This window comes from Pocillopora damicornis, chromosome 8 (genome assembly GCF_964200805.1).
Source record: "Pocillopora damicornis chromosome 8, jaPocDami1.2, whole genome shotgun sequence".
Lineage (NCBI taxonomy): Eukaryota > Metazoa > Cnidaria > Anthozoa > Scleractinia > Pocilloporidae > Pocillopora > Pocillopora damicornis.
The window spans coordinates 20,650,030-20,667,175 of record NC_142677.1 but is presented as its reverse complement, the minus strand read 5'-3'; the positions used below and the strand labels follow the sequence as shown (position 1 = coordinate 20,667,175).

The window sequence follows — 17,146 nt, the reverse complement described above, 5'->3', positions numbered from 1 at the left end:
AACTCGGGTTATATCCCTGGTTTATACAAGAAGTAACACTATTTCAATCAGAATTTTGTATCTGTCCCCCATCTTATCGTCACAACGTTCACCGCCATCTTGGAGCCTAATCGCGTTCACCGATACTACCAACTAGGGAGGGTACATTCTCAGAAATGCAGCATGAAGATCTTATGGGAATAAAATTGTTTAATTCCTGGAAATATTATAATTTTTTACGCTGAAAAGATACAAAGAAATGATATGACTATATTCATGGTACCAAAGGGGTACAAAGGCTAAAAAGAAATTGGAAACACTTATTGGTGCCTTACCCTACCCCTGGAAACTTGTTGGAAACATTACCAACCAGATCTGAAGGCGACGCGCACGCCGAGAAAAGTGCAAACTTCAATTTCTTTGTTCCACCACCAATTTTCCACCGCAAAAATCTTTTTTTTTCTTTTTGCGTTAAATTTCTTTAGCTTAACTTAATTGAGCGATGTTCGATTGTTGAAAACGGTTTAAAATCCCAAATTTGCGAGAGCTTTCCCGCCAAATGGTACGCCATTTTGTTTTAATGCATCACTCTGAATGCATCATAGCCGGCATGGAGTGGACTACGATGGATCCTTGGAGTGGTATATTGCTTTGATGACCACTACCAACTGATAAGAGCGAGGAATTCTAATTGGGGTCGCGTTTTTTCAAAAGACTTTTCCTTAAATCGTATTTCCAGTGTTAATATACAGCTATTGATTTGGCGGCCATATTGGATTTCGAGCACTATGTCGACAGAAAGTGAAGCAGAAAGCGCCGCTGAAAAGCAGAATGGAGAGAATTTCAACGATGAAATGAAGGTGAGGGAATCGAAGATGTGCCTAACTTTTTAAGTGAGTCTGAAAATGTATCATACAAGGAAAGCTTGTTAGCGAATCTATTCATGAGAGAGTCTTAAAATGACCATAAATGTTGTTACTAAATGGTAGGAACCTAAGTTTTATTGAATCATTCAGCTACTTTTTATCACTTTACACACACAAAAAAACTTTTGATTAACTTAAACACTAAATCTTGCTGAATTTTGCTTGCTTTGTCAAGTGTCTTTATCGTGCCTTTACTGGTTTGTTTACACAGACCTCTCGGTCCCATGATCATGTCTTCTATCGATTAAAGAATAAAAGTTCCCAATTAATCGGGCATAAAGTATTTGTTGACCTTGTAAGGCTCGAAGAGGAAAGAAAAACTTCACACCATCGAAGATATTGATGTTAAATCGAGCGTATTTCATCTATTGAGAAAAACAAATTTAATTAATAGGCTAGTTTAGCGTGCGATCACCGTCTTTGTTCTTCCTTGTAGTTCAGCAGAATATTAATGCAAAGGGCTATGAATAGACTCTCTAATATTGGTTTTCGGGCATCTTATACCTCAAGGTCAAGGTCTCTAATGTAAGTTATAGACCAAATTGTCTTGTTCTTGGGTTATGAATCAAGGGAAGAAAAAAACAAACGTTTGTAACTTTCAGTAGCGATTGAAAGGTCAAGGTTGGTTGGTTGGTTATAACATTCTGATTATGTATCTTATGAGTTTTGGAAAACATGTTTTGTCACTTAACTGTCAACAAAAGCAGCTTTCTTCCTCATAGTCTTTTAGGCCCAAGGAAGTGGTGGGAACAAGAAAATTTTGATGATCATCATAATATATAGACTTAACTTAATGATGAGGATATGACTTGATCTCACAATAAGGAATGTCATAGGCTATTTGTAATTGAAATTCAAATTTGAGGCATGGAAATTACTCAGCCACTGTCTATCTATCTCAACCCATTGTTCCTCTTGGGGTATAGGCTGTCAACAACAGTCTGCCAGAGACCTCTGTTCTGGGTCATTCTTTCTACTTGGCTGGTCTTTCTGACATCAACCTTGAGGTTATGATGCCAGGTGTTCCTTGATTGCCCTCTCTTTCTCTTACCCTGGGGATTCCAGCACAGGACTTGTCTTATGACACTTGATATTGGTTTGCAAAGGGTACGCCTTATCCATTTCCATCTTTGCCTTCTGATTTCACCTTCTACTGGTGTTTGGTTGGTCTCCCTCCAGAGGCCTGTGTTGCTGATGATGTTTGGCCAGCCGATCCCTAGAATTCTTCTTAGAATTCTTCTCAATCAGCTGCACAAGGCCAAAATCAGCAGCCTAGTCTATAGTTCCCACTTTTTGTGCCCCTTTCTCCCAGAGTTCAGTGTGACACACTAACATCTATTTTTTTTCACTGATTTTTTCACTTGCACAAAAGAATTTGCCAAAAAAGGAAGGACTCCTTGTAATCTAAAAGAGGGTTTTAGGTTTTGTTAACTTTGTGTGATAAAAGTTTACCAGTCTATTACTTTGTCTTTAATCAAACACCAAATGTTGGAGTTTTCATTCTTTTTAGGATTATGCAAAAAGCACAATGAATGAGTTATTGGGCATGTTTGGTTATGAAGAAGAAATAACAAGAGAAGCAGTAGAGGAACTTCAAATCAGGTTACTTCCTGATGAAGATGATGAACAAGAAAACAAAAGTGCTCTTGTAAAGTCAACAGAGACAACAGAAACTGAGAGTGCTGAGCCTGTTGCTGTTACTCTTAATCCCAATGAGGCTCCAGTTGTGGTGCAAATACCAGGTACTTGTTAATCCTTTAAATCCTAATATGTCTGTGAATATTCTCCATGCTGCTCCCTATACATTTGCAAAGGTACTAAAAAAGATAATTTGTTGAATAATAGGTAGCCTCTTTCTCTTTAGTTGTTGATCATTTCCTTTATTCTCATGCCTGTAATGTGTGATTTAGGGGTAATATTGTAGGGAGAAATTGGATGCTACTCACTCTAAGGGGTGAAAAGGTTAATGACAGAATTGTTAAAATTTATTAGGTTTTTATCATTTTAAAGAAACGTTGAACAGTACATTTTGTTAGCTCACTGTTCCTGCTATAATCAGAAAGAAAAAGAAAAGGCAGAAATCAGCTCCTGGTTGATTTAAGGTTTGGTTACATGAATAAAGATACTTTATACATCTGTAATTCTTTTCATTTTAATCAATTGAAGGTGAAGAAAATAGTGGCAATCCAAGTGTAGTGCCTTTGCCAGCTATGAAAACTGAAGTAAGTTTTACCTTATACAGTAAAAGCTCAGTTTATCTTTTTTATCTTTTTTCTTTTTTTAAAACCATGACTTGCTTCTCTGGTCCCATTACCTTCAAACACTTGCAAATTCATATTTTCATTATCCAAACTCTATTATTTTGATTACTATACTCAGTCCCTACCAGTCAGGATAATCAAGGTTTGACCCTAATAGACATTGAGCAGTTGCCCTTGAAAACATCAAGCTGATCCTAACATCTTTCTTGAGTTCTCGACCAAGTGAAAAATGTACTGTCTTTCGTATCCTGTTAAAACATTATTGTCTTATCATCTTTCAGTGTTAAAAATCAATTCTTCTTATCACTTCTCTAACTGGATCTGTTATGGTCCCATAGGTAGTTCCTATGTCCGAAGTGCCACAAGCCACACCAGAGCTTTGTAGTTTACCAAGTGGTGCAAATGAAAGTGCTAAAGCTGGAACTGCTTTGGTAAGTTTTTTTTGTAATCTATGTAGCAAGTTAAACATTCTCTCACCAAAGGGATGTTTTAATTTTTTTTAAATTTTATCTAATTATTGGAATTCATTTCCTTATATTTGACTTGTGGGAAACAGTGAATAACCCTTGCCTCTTTCTTAGTGAATATTTAAATTTCTCCTGTGTTTTCAACTATTGATCATATTTTATGGTTGTAAAATAGGTTGCTTTTTAAATTTATTCATAAATCTTTATTTAAAACAACATACATTACATACAATTAGAAGCTTATAACCCTGCTACAATGCATAGACTCTATTCTAACACATTACCTACAATACATCACAAGGATACATTACTTACAATCAGCAGCTCATTGAAGGATAGTTTGCTTGGTCTTCATGGTCTTTCTTCAGATTTCATGTATTTATTTGTGGATGGCAGGCAATCTTGGCTTTAAAGATTCTCTGAACCAGGAAGATCATTGCATGACAAACAGTCTGTGATGTAACAGTGAGCTACATGGAACAGCTTTACATGATCCTAAAATCTTTGCCCAAAATTTAAATTGCTGGCAGTTTCTTCATTTAACCTATTGACATGATAGGGTGTATAACACTGAAGTTTGTTATACGCAGGAGACTGTATGTCTCTCAATTGGAAGTGCGTTGTTAAACTTATGTGACAGACTGTTCTGCAACATTCAGTTTCTCTGAATTTTGTCCCATTTCTTCTTTTTGAAACACTTCCTTCACTGCACTGGTATTCCTGAGAACAGAGGTTTGAAAATAAACAACATTGTCTCTTTCAAAATGTTAACAAATAAGATAATTGTATTCAGAAGCAAGGAGAGTTCTTTGGTGAAAAAAAAATTGTAATGGAAACTAAATTGATTGAAAAAGATTTTCATGGATACAAAATGCAAAGAGGTAGACACTTTTGAAATTTCAAGGATATTTACCTGGCATTCTCAGAAAATTTTTGAACTTCTGCAATGTTTATTAAGGGTTCAAAAAGATTGTTTCAGTCTTCTAATGTTGGGTTTGTCAAAGTTTAAAATATTGTCTAAAATACCATTTGACAAGGGGTTTTTGTGTTACAGTAGTGATGAAACTGATGCATAATTAGGAAATTTTGGCAAAAGTTTTCCAAATGTCTTGAGTCCCAATGTGTAGCTTACTTGTACATAGCAGTGCTTTGTTTGCAATGCCTGGTTTGTTTTAATACAGTCAGAGAGCACAAATGCATTATTTTGAAAGTAGACAATGTTGTTGGTTGCAGCTGTACTTTATAAGTTTTTTGAAATCTAACCCTACAATTATCTTATTCCTTTTGTCCTCCAAGCACCCAATTTAGGCCATCAGACTATTTTCAATTCCATGCATCACATTCATTGTAATAAAGGCATTGTTTACCTACCCCTCTGATGTGGCAAATTGTAATTGGAAGTCCCTGCAGCTGCAGCCAGTAATTTGAACCTCTGTTCTCCTTTTCCCAGGCCCCGCATTTCCTTGCCAAGCCTCCTAACATCAAAGGAGTGTACTGTGTTGTGGCCTCCCTACCAGTTGTGAACAACTCAGGCAAGACAAATATGGTCTTTAAGTTCTGGAACTGTATCATGTGTTCAGAATACTTTTATCAGAAACCAGAAGTTGTTTTCCGTGTGGAACATCCTCATTTATTTGGAAGCCATCCCGATTGGCTCTATCAGGCTGCTGTTTGCCAAAAATGCCACCACACTTTGAAAGCTTCCAAATCAGGCTTGTCAGCAGACTTGCACCCAAAGGAGGCTACCAGTGTATCTCATGTTGAAGTCACTGATGACAACAAACTGGATGGTGGGAAGTTAAGCTGGAAACTTCTTGTGACAAATAGTTCCTCCACAGCTTCTGATTCTACCATAAATCACAATCCTGTTAGTTCTGTAGAGAAGAAGGCAGCATTGCAGTCAACTACAGCTGATGGCAGCACAGAATTCATAGACACATCAGAGCTTTTGTTTGATTGTTACATTTGTTCAAAGCAAGTACTTAAAAATAGTCGTCATGGGAAGCTCAGAAGAAGCAAATTCCCTACACTTTTTAGTAATTTACCTGAGAGTGTTGGCATTTTAAAAGGATGCTTGACATGCTGCGAAAGATTGGCTCGTCAACGTGATAGGTATGTGACTGCAGGTATCTCAGAAGAGGACAGAGACTATGTTGCACACATCAAGATATGGACTGGCCAAGACATTAGTAATAAGTTGGCATCATCTGGCTCTAAGAACAGCAATTGCTCAACTTGTTTTATGTGTGACAAATACATCCCAGAGAATTCGCAGAAAGAGGTCAAGACATTGAACAGGGTCAAGTTTCCGTCACTATTCTCAACTGTTCCAGATCAGATTGTTAAGTTGATAATTTGCGATGTTTGCAATAGGAAACTGCTTAAGGTCAAACGCAGATTTGAAGAGGCTCAAACAGCAGAGGAGGAAAGAGACTATTGGTTGTACATCAATAGCTGGCGAGACCAAAAGGGTTTAGAAAAACACATGTACAGTAAAATTTAGTACAAGTGTACTGAATTATGTCACTATTCTGAAAGCATCAGAAGGCAGTAGAGGGCCATTATATATTTTACTTCACTAATTATTCTTGTAAATTATCTCCAAAAAGCCTGTCAGGAGCATAGAAAAAATAAATAAGGAAAAGAACTACAAATATACTAAATTGAATGATCCATGCATCGATATTCTTGATTTAACAGTGGTGATGAGAGCAGGGTTCCTTTGAATGAAGAACACCTAAGACTTGTATTATACTCAGTGGTAGTTCTCACAAAGAACTGTTAGGTCTTGGCCCAAATGTCAGATATTCAGTCCTGTTTATTTTATTTCATTATATAGTTTTTCAAACTTTTTTATTTTTCATGGGCAACCTTGTTTATCTTTTTACAATCAAACCTGTAATAAAAAAAAGACATCCAGAAAGAACTTGTGTGGCACCTTTCTGCAACATCTCTAGTCTTTCTCTGAGCTCTTTTCACCACAATCAGTCCATGTTGGTGGTGTTTTGTCCTTCCTGTCATGTAGACACCATTGTCTATCAAGTTATTTACTTACAAGAGTTACAGTACAACGTTATGTCTTCTGTACTTTGAGCTGCATGCTAGTCTACCAGTAGAAAGTCAGGGTTGAAACAATGTCCTTTAACCCTTTCCCTCCCAAGATCTCATTGGTAACTCTCTTTACCTTCTGTTATGCAATTCTTTTGCTGTTAGTTTGGAGAATATGGTATTGGATCAATGAATATTCTCCCAGTTGATGTTCTTCTTTACTCTTATCAGTTATCTGCTTTTTATTGTAATGATTTTGTAAGGAAGAAATATTCTTGTTCACTTAAGAGATGGGATTGAAATTGTTAGCAAGTTTTAAGATGACAAAAATAGCTTGTTGTCTGGCATTTTGCATGTTGATCTATCATGATGAGGTGACAAAAAAAAAGTAAATAATTTTTTGCTTGATAGACATGTTGGTGTTTCAGTATTTGAACTTTTGCCTTACAATGTTGGAGGGAATGAAGAATCCTGCAAACACAGTCTCAGTGGTATTTCCAGTTGCAGATTATGCTTCATGCAGAAATTAATTTTTGGGGAGGGAAGAAATGAAAAATGGAAATGTATCTACATGTAGGTACAAGATAAAGAGTAACATTCTGCAAATATGTGTGAGTTTGTCAAGTGATACTTGACTCAGTTAAATGAAGTCTGAGAAATGGAAGTGAATAGTATTGTGAACAGTTTTCTTGTTGACTCACATTCACAGAGCAAGACAACACAAAATAAAGCACCTACTTCTTGTGACCTGCCAAGACCAGAGGTGGATGAGGGTAAGAGTTACTTCATATGCTAATTGCATTTAGTGTGAAAAAAAATTAAAAGGTTTTGAAGTACAATTGACTCTCTGCTAACAAACACTGTGGTAGCAGGCAGCAGTTCTGCTTACAGACAATTTTTTCAATTCCTGTTTTTGCCTCCCAGTCAAACATTTCTTGTATGTACACATACACCTAAGCAAATGCAGACACTTTTAAAAGTGAAAATTTGATTTTTACTTTGTTTATCCTCGCTCATAAGCAGAGACCCCATGCAAGAATATGACCTTTGAGAAACAGAACAGATGGGATTGGTTGTGTCAAATCACCTTTTGTCTGCAGGAAAGAAAGTTGTCCATACCTTTGACATAAAAAAGAGTTGGACATAACTCTCTCCTGTTAGTAGACATCCCTTCTCTTTTTCTTTGGTTGTCAGCTCATGGCAATAATTCCCATAGGTGGACAGTCCTACTAACAAACAATCTCTCCAATGCTCAAGGATGTCCTCTTATGTAAGAGTTGAATTTACATTTGTCAACTCAAGTTTACCAGTTTTTCAGGGAAACTTATATGTGCTCACCTTGTGTTTTCCTCTCAATTTGTTACTGTAACCACCATGATCCATTGATATTGGGGGTTACTGTTCAAACAGTAGCCAGAAGTTGAGAATCCTTTTTCTACAGGCTTGCTGAAATGTTTAAAACGATAGCTCAAACCATAACAGAAAATGAGTAAAAAACTAAAGAATTGTCCCTTAGAAGTGGGGCTCAGAAGAAGTGAGGGGTTTTTATGAACATAAAAGAAAAATAATTTTTCCCATTACAGTGAGAGAGATCTGAAGAGGTATATATTTGTGACAAAGAATTTATGAAAGATAATCTATGTGGCTCTAATACCAAATACATCAATTTGTTCCCTCTCAATACCTTTGTGCTTTTTTTTTTCAATACCTTTTTTTTCAGAGGAGTTCTTTTAAGATTAAAGTTCAGTTTTGTCTTTGTTAATAGGTGTACAAGTAACATATACATCTTCACCAAGTAAGAAACCAGGACAGAAGTTTGGCTTGTGCAAATGGTGCAAGAAATCCAATGTGTTGCAGAACTTTACATCCAGTGATGGCGAAAAGGAGATCTCTTGCAAGGATCTTTGCTCTGCATTGTGCTTTGAACAGGCTGTAAAGAGTATGAAGGAAAATCAGTCCCACATCAATAACACTCAACAAATTTCACCAACAATTAAGTCTGGTGAGTTAGCAAAGGGGAAGGATACTGTCCTTTTTGATAGCCAACCTGGCACACATGCATGCATCTGCGCTCCAATCTACGACTGTGACAAGTAGCAAAACATTTTGGAAACTAAATTTGCAGCTAAAGTGACCAATTTTGTTGCCTGTGTTTTACAGTTACTAAGCAAGTTGTAACATTTTAACTTCTAGGCTTTCATTGCCTGAAGTTACATTTAAATAACATCTGCACACCATAGCACAAAGTGTCCTTTTCGGTTTTGTTTGTTTGTTCGTGTGTTTTGGTAAATCATTGCTGACTAAATGCTTCTCAATCCCCAAGTGCTTTGCATTTCACAAGCATTATGGCAAAACTGATCAATCAGTTTTGAGGAGCCAGACCTGCAGCATTCAATGATCAAACAATCTTCTCAGGCTGTGAAAACATCAGTCACAAATAACAGTCCTTTTAAGGGCTTTCTTCAGCCAAACAATCACAGTGCACAACTGTCTCTGGCTCAAACATTTTTATTGAAATACCCTTTTTTGTGTTCCTTTTGATCTCTACGTTAAAAAGAGAAAACGTAAAGGAATACACCGCAAGTCCAAACATTTTCCCCTCTATTCTGCTCACTGATTTTGAGCCAGACTCTTCCTCTTTCAATGGATTAGTGATCGATAATCGAGAGACAAAAATGGTTTTATGTTTTTATCTTGCAGTTTCAAAGAAGTCAGCACCATCTGCTCCTATGACTCGTTCAGCAACAAGGGGAAGTGTGGCGTCAGGCAAAAGTAGCTATCATTTACATTTGCCTTGTAGCTCCACAAACTCATATCTGCTTCTCTTCCCTTGTCTGGCTCTTTTTCTTTACAAATGCCCCTCGCTAAATTAACACATTGAACGAAATTCATGCCATCACGTTGTTGCTCTGTGGCGGTTGCATCCATGTTAGGCATGTGTAGTTCATTGAGTTTTATCCAATCTTCGCAACCACTTTAACAATTAAAACTAAAAGGCTCTACTTTGTTGATGACGTCTGCTTGAGCTGTCAACGTGACAGGCACTGTCACAGATAGCAGTCCTTTTCAGGACTACTTTCACTGTTCATTTAAGGAACGCAGTTTCCCTCCATCCAGGAGCTGCGACTAGGATGTGGAAATGCTATATTTAATCCAGAGGGATGATCAAAATTCCTAGTTGCTTTGAGCGTTGGAAGCTATGAGATAAGCTTGAATTGTTCTTGGCAACTCCTGAAATTTAAGGGCGAGCAAGAGCCTCGTTTAATCATTCTCTTCACCAGGCAAAGTGGTTTTAGTGTACAAATAAAGTTGTTGAGCTGTGTCATTTTTTATTTTTTCCAGCGAAAACCGATGGAAGTACACCTAAGAAGATTCCCCCCGCGCTAGGTAATGAACGAGCAATTGATGTAGGATATGTCGTCAAAGCGTGGGTGGAACTGGAAGTAGATAAGTCGCCAAAATAAATGAATCTTTTAAGGCCCGTGACTGTCAAATATATGCTATCTTCTAAAGGTAATGCGTCGATCAATGGTACATTTCAACTTCTCCCCTCCCCCCACGGCAACCCCTGGGCATTTAAACTTTGGAAGATTGGCAACCCCACCTAGGCATGGTTTAAATTCCCCACCACCCGGGAAAGGACTATAGTGGGTTGTCCCGGGGACGGGGGATGTTGAAGCTTCCAATCGATCGTCGCGCAATCGTTGGTTTTCTTTTTTCAGTAAAGCGCTCAGTTAATGGTTAAATTCACTGTGTTTGGTTTTTATTTCAGGGTTTGTTCTGTTTTCCTGGGATGAATACCTCGCCAAGACAAATTCTGAAGCGGCCCCTTGGGGTTATTTTAGACAGGTTAGCACTATATATATGTATATATGGAATTTATCTTAAAACTGCGCCTTTCATTAGTTTGTTTTATTTGTATTATGGCGACCCACCATCATTAAAAGTTGTAGCGATATAAAACATTCTGTCTGCTGCTCTTTCGTTCCATTTTCGTACCTTGTCGTCCACATAGTTACTACTTGTTTTTCTTTCAAGGATATCACGATTAATTCGATTGAATTGGAAATAACTAAGAAACGGTAGTATGAAGAAATGGGAAATTATTTTTGACGTTGTCCACCTGAATTGATCAGCTTGTTTGCGGTCAATTTTGGCTCAGTTGGTTTAGTCGCTGTTGTTCTTGTGCGGTATTTTGTAAACCAATCACAACTGACGGCCGCTGTGGGAGTATGTCTCTTGGCCTGGTCTTTTACAGGCAATAACATCACGACAAATCTGATCAAACAGTTTTCTCGAACTAGACTTAAATAAACAACTTTCGGTAGACAGAAAACCCTTTACTCAAAACTCGCAGAGAGTAGTCCTACTTCTCAGCCAACTCTCTCTTGAACTATCAAATTTTACAATCGATTTTGTGCACACTGATATCTGTTTTCTTTTTTGACATGTAGGCTCAAGTACCTCCGTACAATGGCTTTCAGTGCAGTATGAAATTAGAAGTGGCAGATCCACGGATAGTGGATACCATATGTGTTGCTACTGTAGTTGGCATATTAGGACCAAGGATCAGGTGTCGGTTTGACGGCACTGACAGTGCCAACGATGTCTGGCACCTGGTGGACTCCAGAGAAATCCACCCTGTAGGGTGGTGTGAGGGAAACGGAGGACGATTGCAGCCTCCTGTTGGTACGTGTCTATCATAACGTACCAGTCAAAGCAAGATTATCTACCCTCGCCACACCCCTTCTCTCCCCCCAATCCAGTTCATCTAATCAGGAATCAGACCTATCACCTTTGCATAGTGGTGAAATCATTATCACTACACAAGATGACTCTTAAGGTGTTTGCAAATTTATGTCGAGCATTTTCATCCACTCTCTTAACTGACGTAACATTTTTTTCTTCTTCTAGGCTTTCACCTTGATCCTGGGAAGTACTCTACTTTTTTGGCAAAGACCCTTGCCAGTGCAGAACTGGCTCCTGTTCGGCTGTTTAAACGGGTTAGTAACTTCTTTGCGTCCTTCAAAGAGAGGTTATTGTCAATCGTGGTATTCAATTGGGGTTTACCTTTTAGCCTCATGTGTGGCCTGTTCCAGGCATTCACTATGTGAAACAAAGCGCGATGAACGGCGGAATAGGTACAGAAGATTAAAAAACGAGCGAGGCTTGGGTCGGGTCGCGTTATGAATCCGACCCAAACCTCCCTCGTTTTTCTCGCTCTGCCGCTACTATCGCGCTGTTTACTATTTCGCTCCGTGTTTCTAACTGAACGCCTGAAGCGTGCTGCCTCATCCAGTGGCACACTCTTTAACACATGAAAAGGTTCCAGATATTCGTAACTTGTACTGCGTGACTTTTTTATGACTTGCGTTACTCTAACATCACACCAATGTGAACAAAAGGAGAGCTCCAGTTTCCTTCATCCTTTGCAGGAGCCGACAGCACCCAAAGAGAACATGTTTAAGGTCGGCATGAAGCTAGAAGCATTGGATCCTAAAAACCCTCTTCTCATCTGTGTGGCTACTGTGGCCGATGTCGACGGCGACAGAATCCGCGTGGATTTTGATGGATACCTTGGTTCAGATTACTGGTGCAGATACGACTCCAGGGATTTATTCCCAGTGGGTTGGTGTCACCTTAGTGGTCACCCTTTACAACCACCAGGTATGAGGGGAAGTCTCCTTCGCAGCTGTTGCTTGGTTCCGTCATGAATACAGCTGCTACGAGATGTAGAAAAAGAGAGAGAAGGAAAAAAAGTAGAAAAGGAACTACCAAACAATAACTGGTTTATTAACTTAGAACAGATTCCTGTCAGCAAAGAACGGCACTATACGATTTTCAAACGACATTAACACAACAAAGGACCCGAACTGAACGACCAGTCTTTCCAAGTGACCCAATCACTGATGACTTTCGCTTTTAGACTCTTACTGCCAATCATTTACATTTTACTAACAAGACCTCTATTGCTCCTTCCTTGACTCTGATGATGACTTCGACTCCATTCCTTTGAAGGTATTTTCCATTGATTTTTGATCTTGTTTGTTTTCCCAAGGTAAAACCAGGAAAGCGTTGAAAGTAAGGTAAGGTTTTTTTTGCTTGACACTCAACACCCAAACATCAGCAGGCATGTTCTGTATACTGTTCTCCATACATTTCGTAAGGTGCTGATAACAATCAAGACCTTCTTCTGTTGGTGATCATTTCCTCTATTCTCGTTACCCTAGTGTTTGATTCGGTGGAGATCTTGTTGGGAGAAATTCAATGTTAGTCACTCTAGAGGTTTAAGAGTTTACTCAGTAACATCAAAGGTTTGCGTCTTGCTCATCTTTTGGAATTTTACTACTAGTCAGCACGTTTCAGTCAAAACCGTGGTTACAGTGTAAAGGTTTTAGAGAAGTTTGCAGCTTTTTATATTTTGAAATTTAAATTAGAGAATTCAACTGTGTGCCAATTTAAGTGTAAGTGATGTAAGTATCACGATTTAGGTGTTACAATGGCAGTAAGGTTGAAAGAGCTGACTTCTCATAGTGCGAAGTCGCCTTATGGCATGACGAGGGGTCGTTGAGTTCCCCATTCGTCAAAAATATCTTTTTAGTACAGCTGGTATTCTGATTTGAGGTATATTTGTTGCCTTTTAGTGGTAAGACAAATGCTGTACCCGAAAAATCTGTGAAGCCGGAAAAAGCTGCTAAGCTGGACAAAGCTGCTAAGTTGGAAAAGCCTGTTAAAACTTCCAGGCCGGAGAAACCTGAAAAACGTGATAAGAAAAAAATTAAGGTTACCTCGAGTGTTACACCAGCAACTGTGGCAACTTCTCCAGTCCCTACCCCTGTAGTGACAACACCATCGTCTACTCGCTCAGGCTGTGATTCTCCATCTTCATCCGGGATAGATCCTGAGGATGGTGTCAATCATACAGTTCAAGTTTTCATTAACCATGCGTGCGAAGCTGGGCCCCACTTGAGTGCTGCTAAAGTAGCAGGGCTACCAACCTGTTTTCGAGGTACAGTGTTGAATGTGACAAGAGACTGTATTCAATCTGTGGTGAACGCCGCCATTGAACCCAGCGTCGTGTTTGGCTTTTTGAGATCAGGAACTGGTCGCATCAAGATCACGGCTAAGGACGGGAAGCAGATTTTGTCATGTTACTTACAAGTTATTGATCGCGTGGCTGTGTTCTGGCGCGTGTTAGAGAAGTTCGCCGACAATCTCCAGTGCTGTGAGAATCTGCTGTGTGGAGAGCGCATCACAGGACCATGTCCGAAGTGTGGAAAGAGTGGTAAGATTGATTTTATTTCAAAACTCGATGAAAGACGTCTGCTAGCCACGAACGGGGCTTAGAGGGCCAAAGTTCGTTTTCTTCTTGCGCGCAGCGCACTCATGTCATTCATTGTGTCAGTTTTGAATGCATAAGCAAGGGATTTTTGACTGATTTGGTGAAGCTCGGAGAGTGTAGCAATCCGCTTGGTAAGATTTTAGCACAACCCTATACTTAATCATGCACAGTTCCTGGATAAAAGAAAAGTATGACGAAACAACAGACTGCCTATGGAACTACAACTTCGTTTTAGAATAGAATGGGGTTATATTGTAAAAGAACTTTTCAGCAGCTCTAGTTACCAATTGATCACCGCTAGTGGCTATAGGAAATCTGCTTGTGCGGTCAAGCGTGATTGTATTTCAGTCGTATTTCACAGCTCATTTCTCATTTGGTCGTCAGAGATCATGAACAACTGAAGAACTTAAAAATCAGTAAGAAGACATAACACCAAACCGTCCAATAATTTAGTTTAAACATTTTTTGATTTACTATTTCTCCTCAGCGTTAAGACGAAATACGGTTTTGCCAGAGACACCATCACTTACTGCAAAGAAGAGTACTGTTGGTTCAGTGAAAAGAAACGCATATAGTGAATCAGATCAACAACAGCAACCTAGCGCCAAACTTCCACGGATTACTCTTGACGATGAAGGTAGAAGGCGTTTAAAAATACGTTCTTTAAATTTTGTTTAAGCGTCGCGGGCGAGATTTCCGTAGAACTCCATTCTTCATTCTGTGTACAGTCATTTGATAAAGGAAAAGAGTGGCCAATACAATAGTTTACCATCGAGACTAATGCTTTGTTTTTGAAGAGTATCGGGCTCGAAGGAAATCTTTCCGCGTCGCTTACTCCGACTGCAGTTCGCTGATTCTTTGTACTGTGGAAACGCCTCAAGTCATTTGTCCTAACACCTGTTCTTACCTAAGTTTTTTTTATTTTTTTTCATTCCATCAACACTTGACTTTACTCAGGCGGATATTTAGCATGAGCAGGAAGCTGACACAAAATTCAAAATGTTTCATCTTCTCTTTCAAATGTTTAGTGACTTCTATATCACTCGACATAATACTGTTGTCTGATCGAAATAATTGTAACTGGTCAACATTTCGACTTCAACCTTCTTGTCTTTGTATAGATATAAGCCAGTCCCCACAAGTCTGTTCAACTTCGCCTCCCAAAACTTGGTCAGTGTCAGAAGTTGTAAAGTTCATAGAAAATTCCGAACTGGCTGAACATGCGGAAATGTTTAGAAAACACGTAAGTTGTTACTTGTTACATTGTTTTTTTAATCTCTGAGAATCGTTTTAATGCATGCAAAAGACGCGTTAGTACAGTAGCTCGTTATGTTCGTTTTGTACATACAAGGGGCTACTGATTAGAACCTCCTGTTAGGGAGGCTTGGATGGAAGAGTTCTCCAAAAGAGAGTTGGGGCCGATATCAAGCACGATAAAACCGTTTGACTAGAATTGAGAAGCTCAGGAAAACGTAACCAGAGCGTATTCATAAACTTACGATGGGTGCCAAACACTGGAAAAATGTTACCAGTGGTAAGAAAAGACAGCGTGTTAGCACTGATGCTATTCGCGGGGACAAACGCTGTTAACTTACAACAAATTACACCCGCCGCAAACATGTAACCAGTGCTAAACGTGGGAAAATTTAACCAGTCCTAAGCGTGGGATACATACCATGACCAGTGCATGCTGAGGAAAAAAGGAAGCCATTTTTAATGGGCGGGGAAGACATGTAACCAGTGACACTCGTGGGAGAACGTGTAACAGTGCTTAGTGCGGGAAAAATGTGATCAGTGCTGAGTGCGGAAAAAACGTGATCAGTGCCAAGCGCGGGAAAATTGCGACCCATCATTGCATGCCAAGCGCGGGAACAGTGTGATAAGCGTGAGAAAGCAAGTGACCAGTGTGAACGGTTGGTCGCGACAGCTATTAACTACTTAAGTTTTAATTTCATCTTTTGTTTACAGGAAATTGACGGGAAAGCTCTTCTTCTTCTAACTCGAGAAATGATTATGTCTTACATGGGCCTCAAACTCGGACCAGCTATAAAACTATTGTGCTTCATTGATGAACTGAAAAACAAGAAATATACGTAAACTCTAACGACTTCTATAGGCACAATACGGAATCGCTGTCTTATCGTGTGGTTTCCAATGAATGTGGTATTTCTTAGTGAAGTCGCCGAGAAGTTTACACACGGCAGACCATAAGTTGGGGAAAGTACACTCCTGTGCGATGGACGAGGTTCTTGGAGAAGAAAGAATCAACTTCTACCTTTCAAGGCAGTCATTTACACTTGTTTTTGTTCCGGCGAATAGGTTATTTTAAAATATATTTAAACTTTTTAATTGTACGCGAGCAACTAGATATGTCATTCGATTCAAAACGTTCATGTGATCAAATTGTAATAAATTGGAACTTCCGACGATGATGGTGTTTTTGCATCATACATAAATGTTACAAATACTGTAAAATTGCTTAATGGAAAACAAACTCTAAAAGAAACTATTATAATACAAAAACAAAAATTACTGCTTCATTCCTACATCATTAATGCTTTTCCATGGATAAAGCAGAGTAACTCCTTTACAAGGAGAACACCAATAAGAGTCAAAATAGACTCTTGTGGACCCCACAACCTGATAAGCTCCATTGTCATAGTGTGTTCTCACTTGGGGCCATGTGAATAATCTTGGAAAACAAACCTTCAAGCAGCTGCCTTGAAATCAAACTATCATACACTGTTAGAGAAACCTGGGATTAATCCCTGGGATATCTTCAGCCAACTCCACTTAAACTATTCCAGAGTGACAAGAACATCACAAACAACTTCAGGATGTAAGTCACAGTAACCTGTAAGCCATCAGCATGGAAACTTAGAATGACTAAAAAAAGAAGAACAAGAATACAAAACATGCACAGAAAACTGACTAAATAATATTAAAATCAGGTTATTATTAAATTTATGGCACTTCATTTAAAATAGTTAATTTAATGACCTTATGTGTTGTTCAGCAACTATACAGAACCCACACACCAATCATGCCCAAACCCATTATACTAACGTTAAACAAGATGGAAAACTTTATGAAGTAATTTTATACTATTCATTTTGGAATACA

The 17,146-nt window shown here is 38.7% G+C and overlaps 1 protein-coding gene across 2 annotated transcripts; it reads left to right on the top strand.

Annotated features, from left to right (window-relative positions):
- The first annotated feature begins 321 nt into the window (after positions 1-321).
- LOC113666516 (polycomb protein SCMH1) lies at positions 322-16,452 on the top strand. 2 transcript variants are annotated; one of them, XM_027182306.2, is made up of 17 exons: positions 322-839; positions 2,416-2,647; positions 3,072-3,127; positions 3,505-3,597; positions 7,391-7,454; positions 8,447-8,683; positions 9,382-9,453; positions 10,024-10,068; positions 10,454-10,530; positions 11,136-11,370; positions 11,596-11,684; positions 12,117-12,348; positions 12,740-12,767; positions 13,326-13,966; positions 14,511-14,660; positions 15,145-15,266; positions 15,992-16,452. In XM_027182306.2, exons 1-17 carry the CDS (start codon positions 768-770, stop codon positions 16,118-16,120), a joined length of 2,574 nt encoding a protein of 857 aa, XP_027038107.2. In that variant the 5' UTR covers positions 322-767; the 3' UTR covers positions 16,121-16,452. The 2 variants fall into 2 exon arrangements, with proteins under 2 accessions (XP_027038107.2, XP_089070020.1); XM_089213894.1 differs by lacking the exon at positions 9,382-9,453.
- The last annotated feature ends 694 nt before the right edge of the window (positions 16,453-17,146 follow it).

Coding starts and splice junctions, on each gene's coding strand:
- LOC113666516 (XM_027182306.2), top strand. CDS start 768: ATGTCGACAGAAAGTGAAGCAGAAAGCGCCGCTGAAAAGCAGAATGGA. Junction 8,684..9,381: donor TTCACCAACAATTAAGTCTG/GTGAGTTAGCAA, acceptor TTTATCTTGCAG/TTTCAAAGAAGTCAGCACCA. Junction 12,349..12,739: donor TCACCCTTTACAACCACCAG/GTATGAGGGGAA, acceptor TGTTTTCCCAAG/GTAAAACCAGGAAAGCGTTG.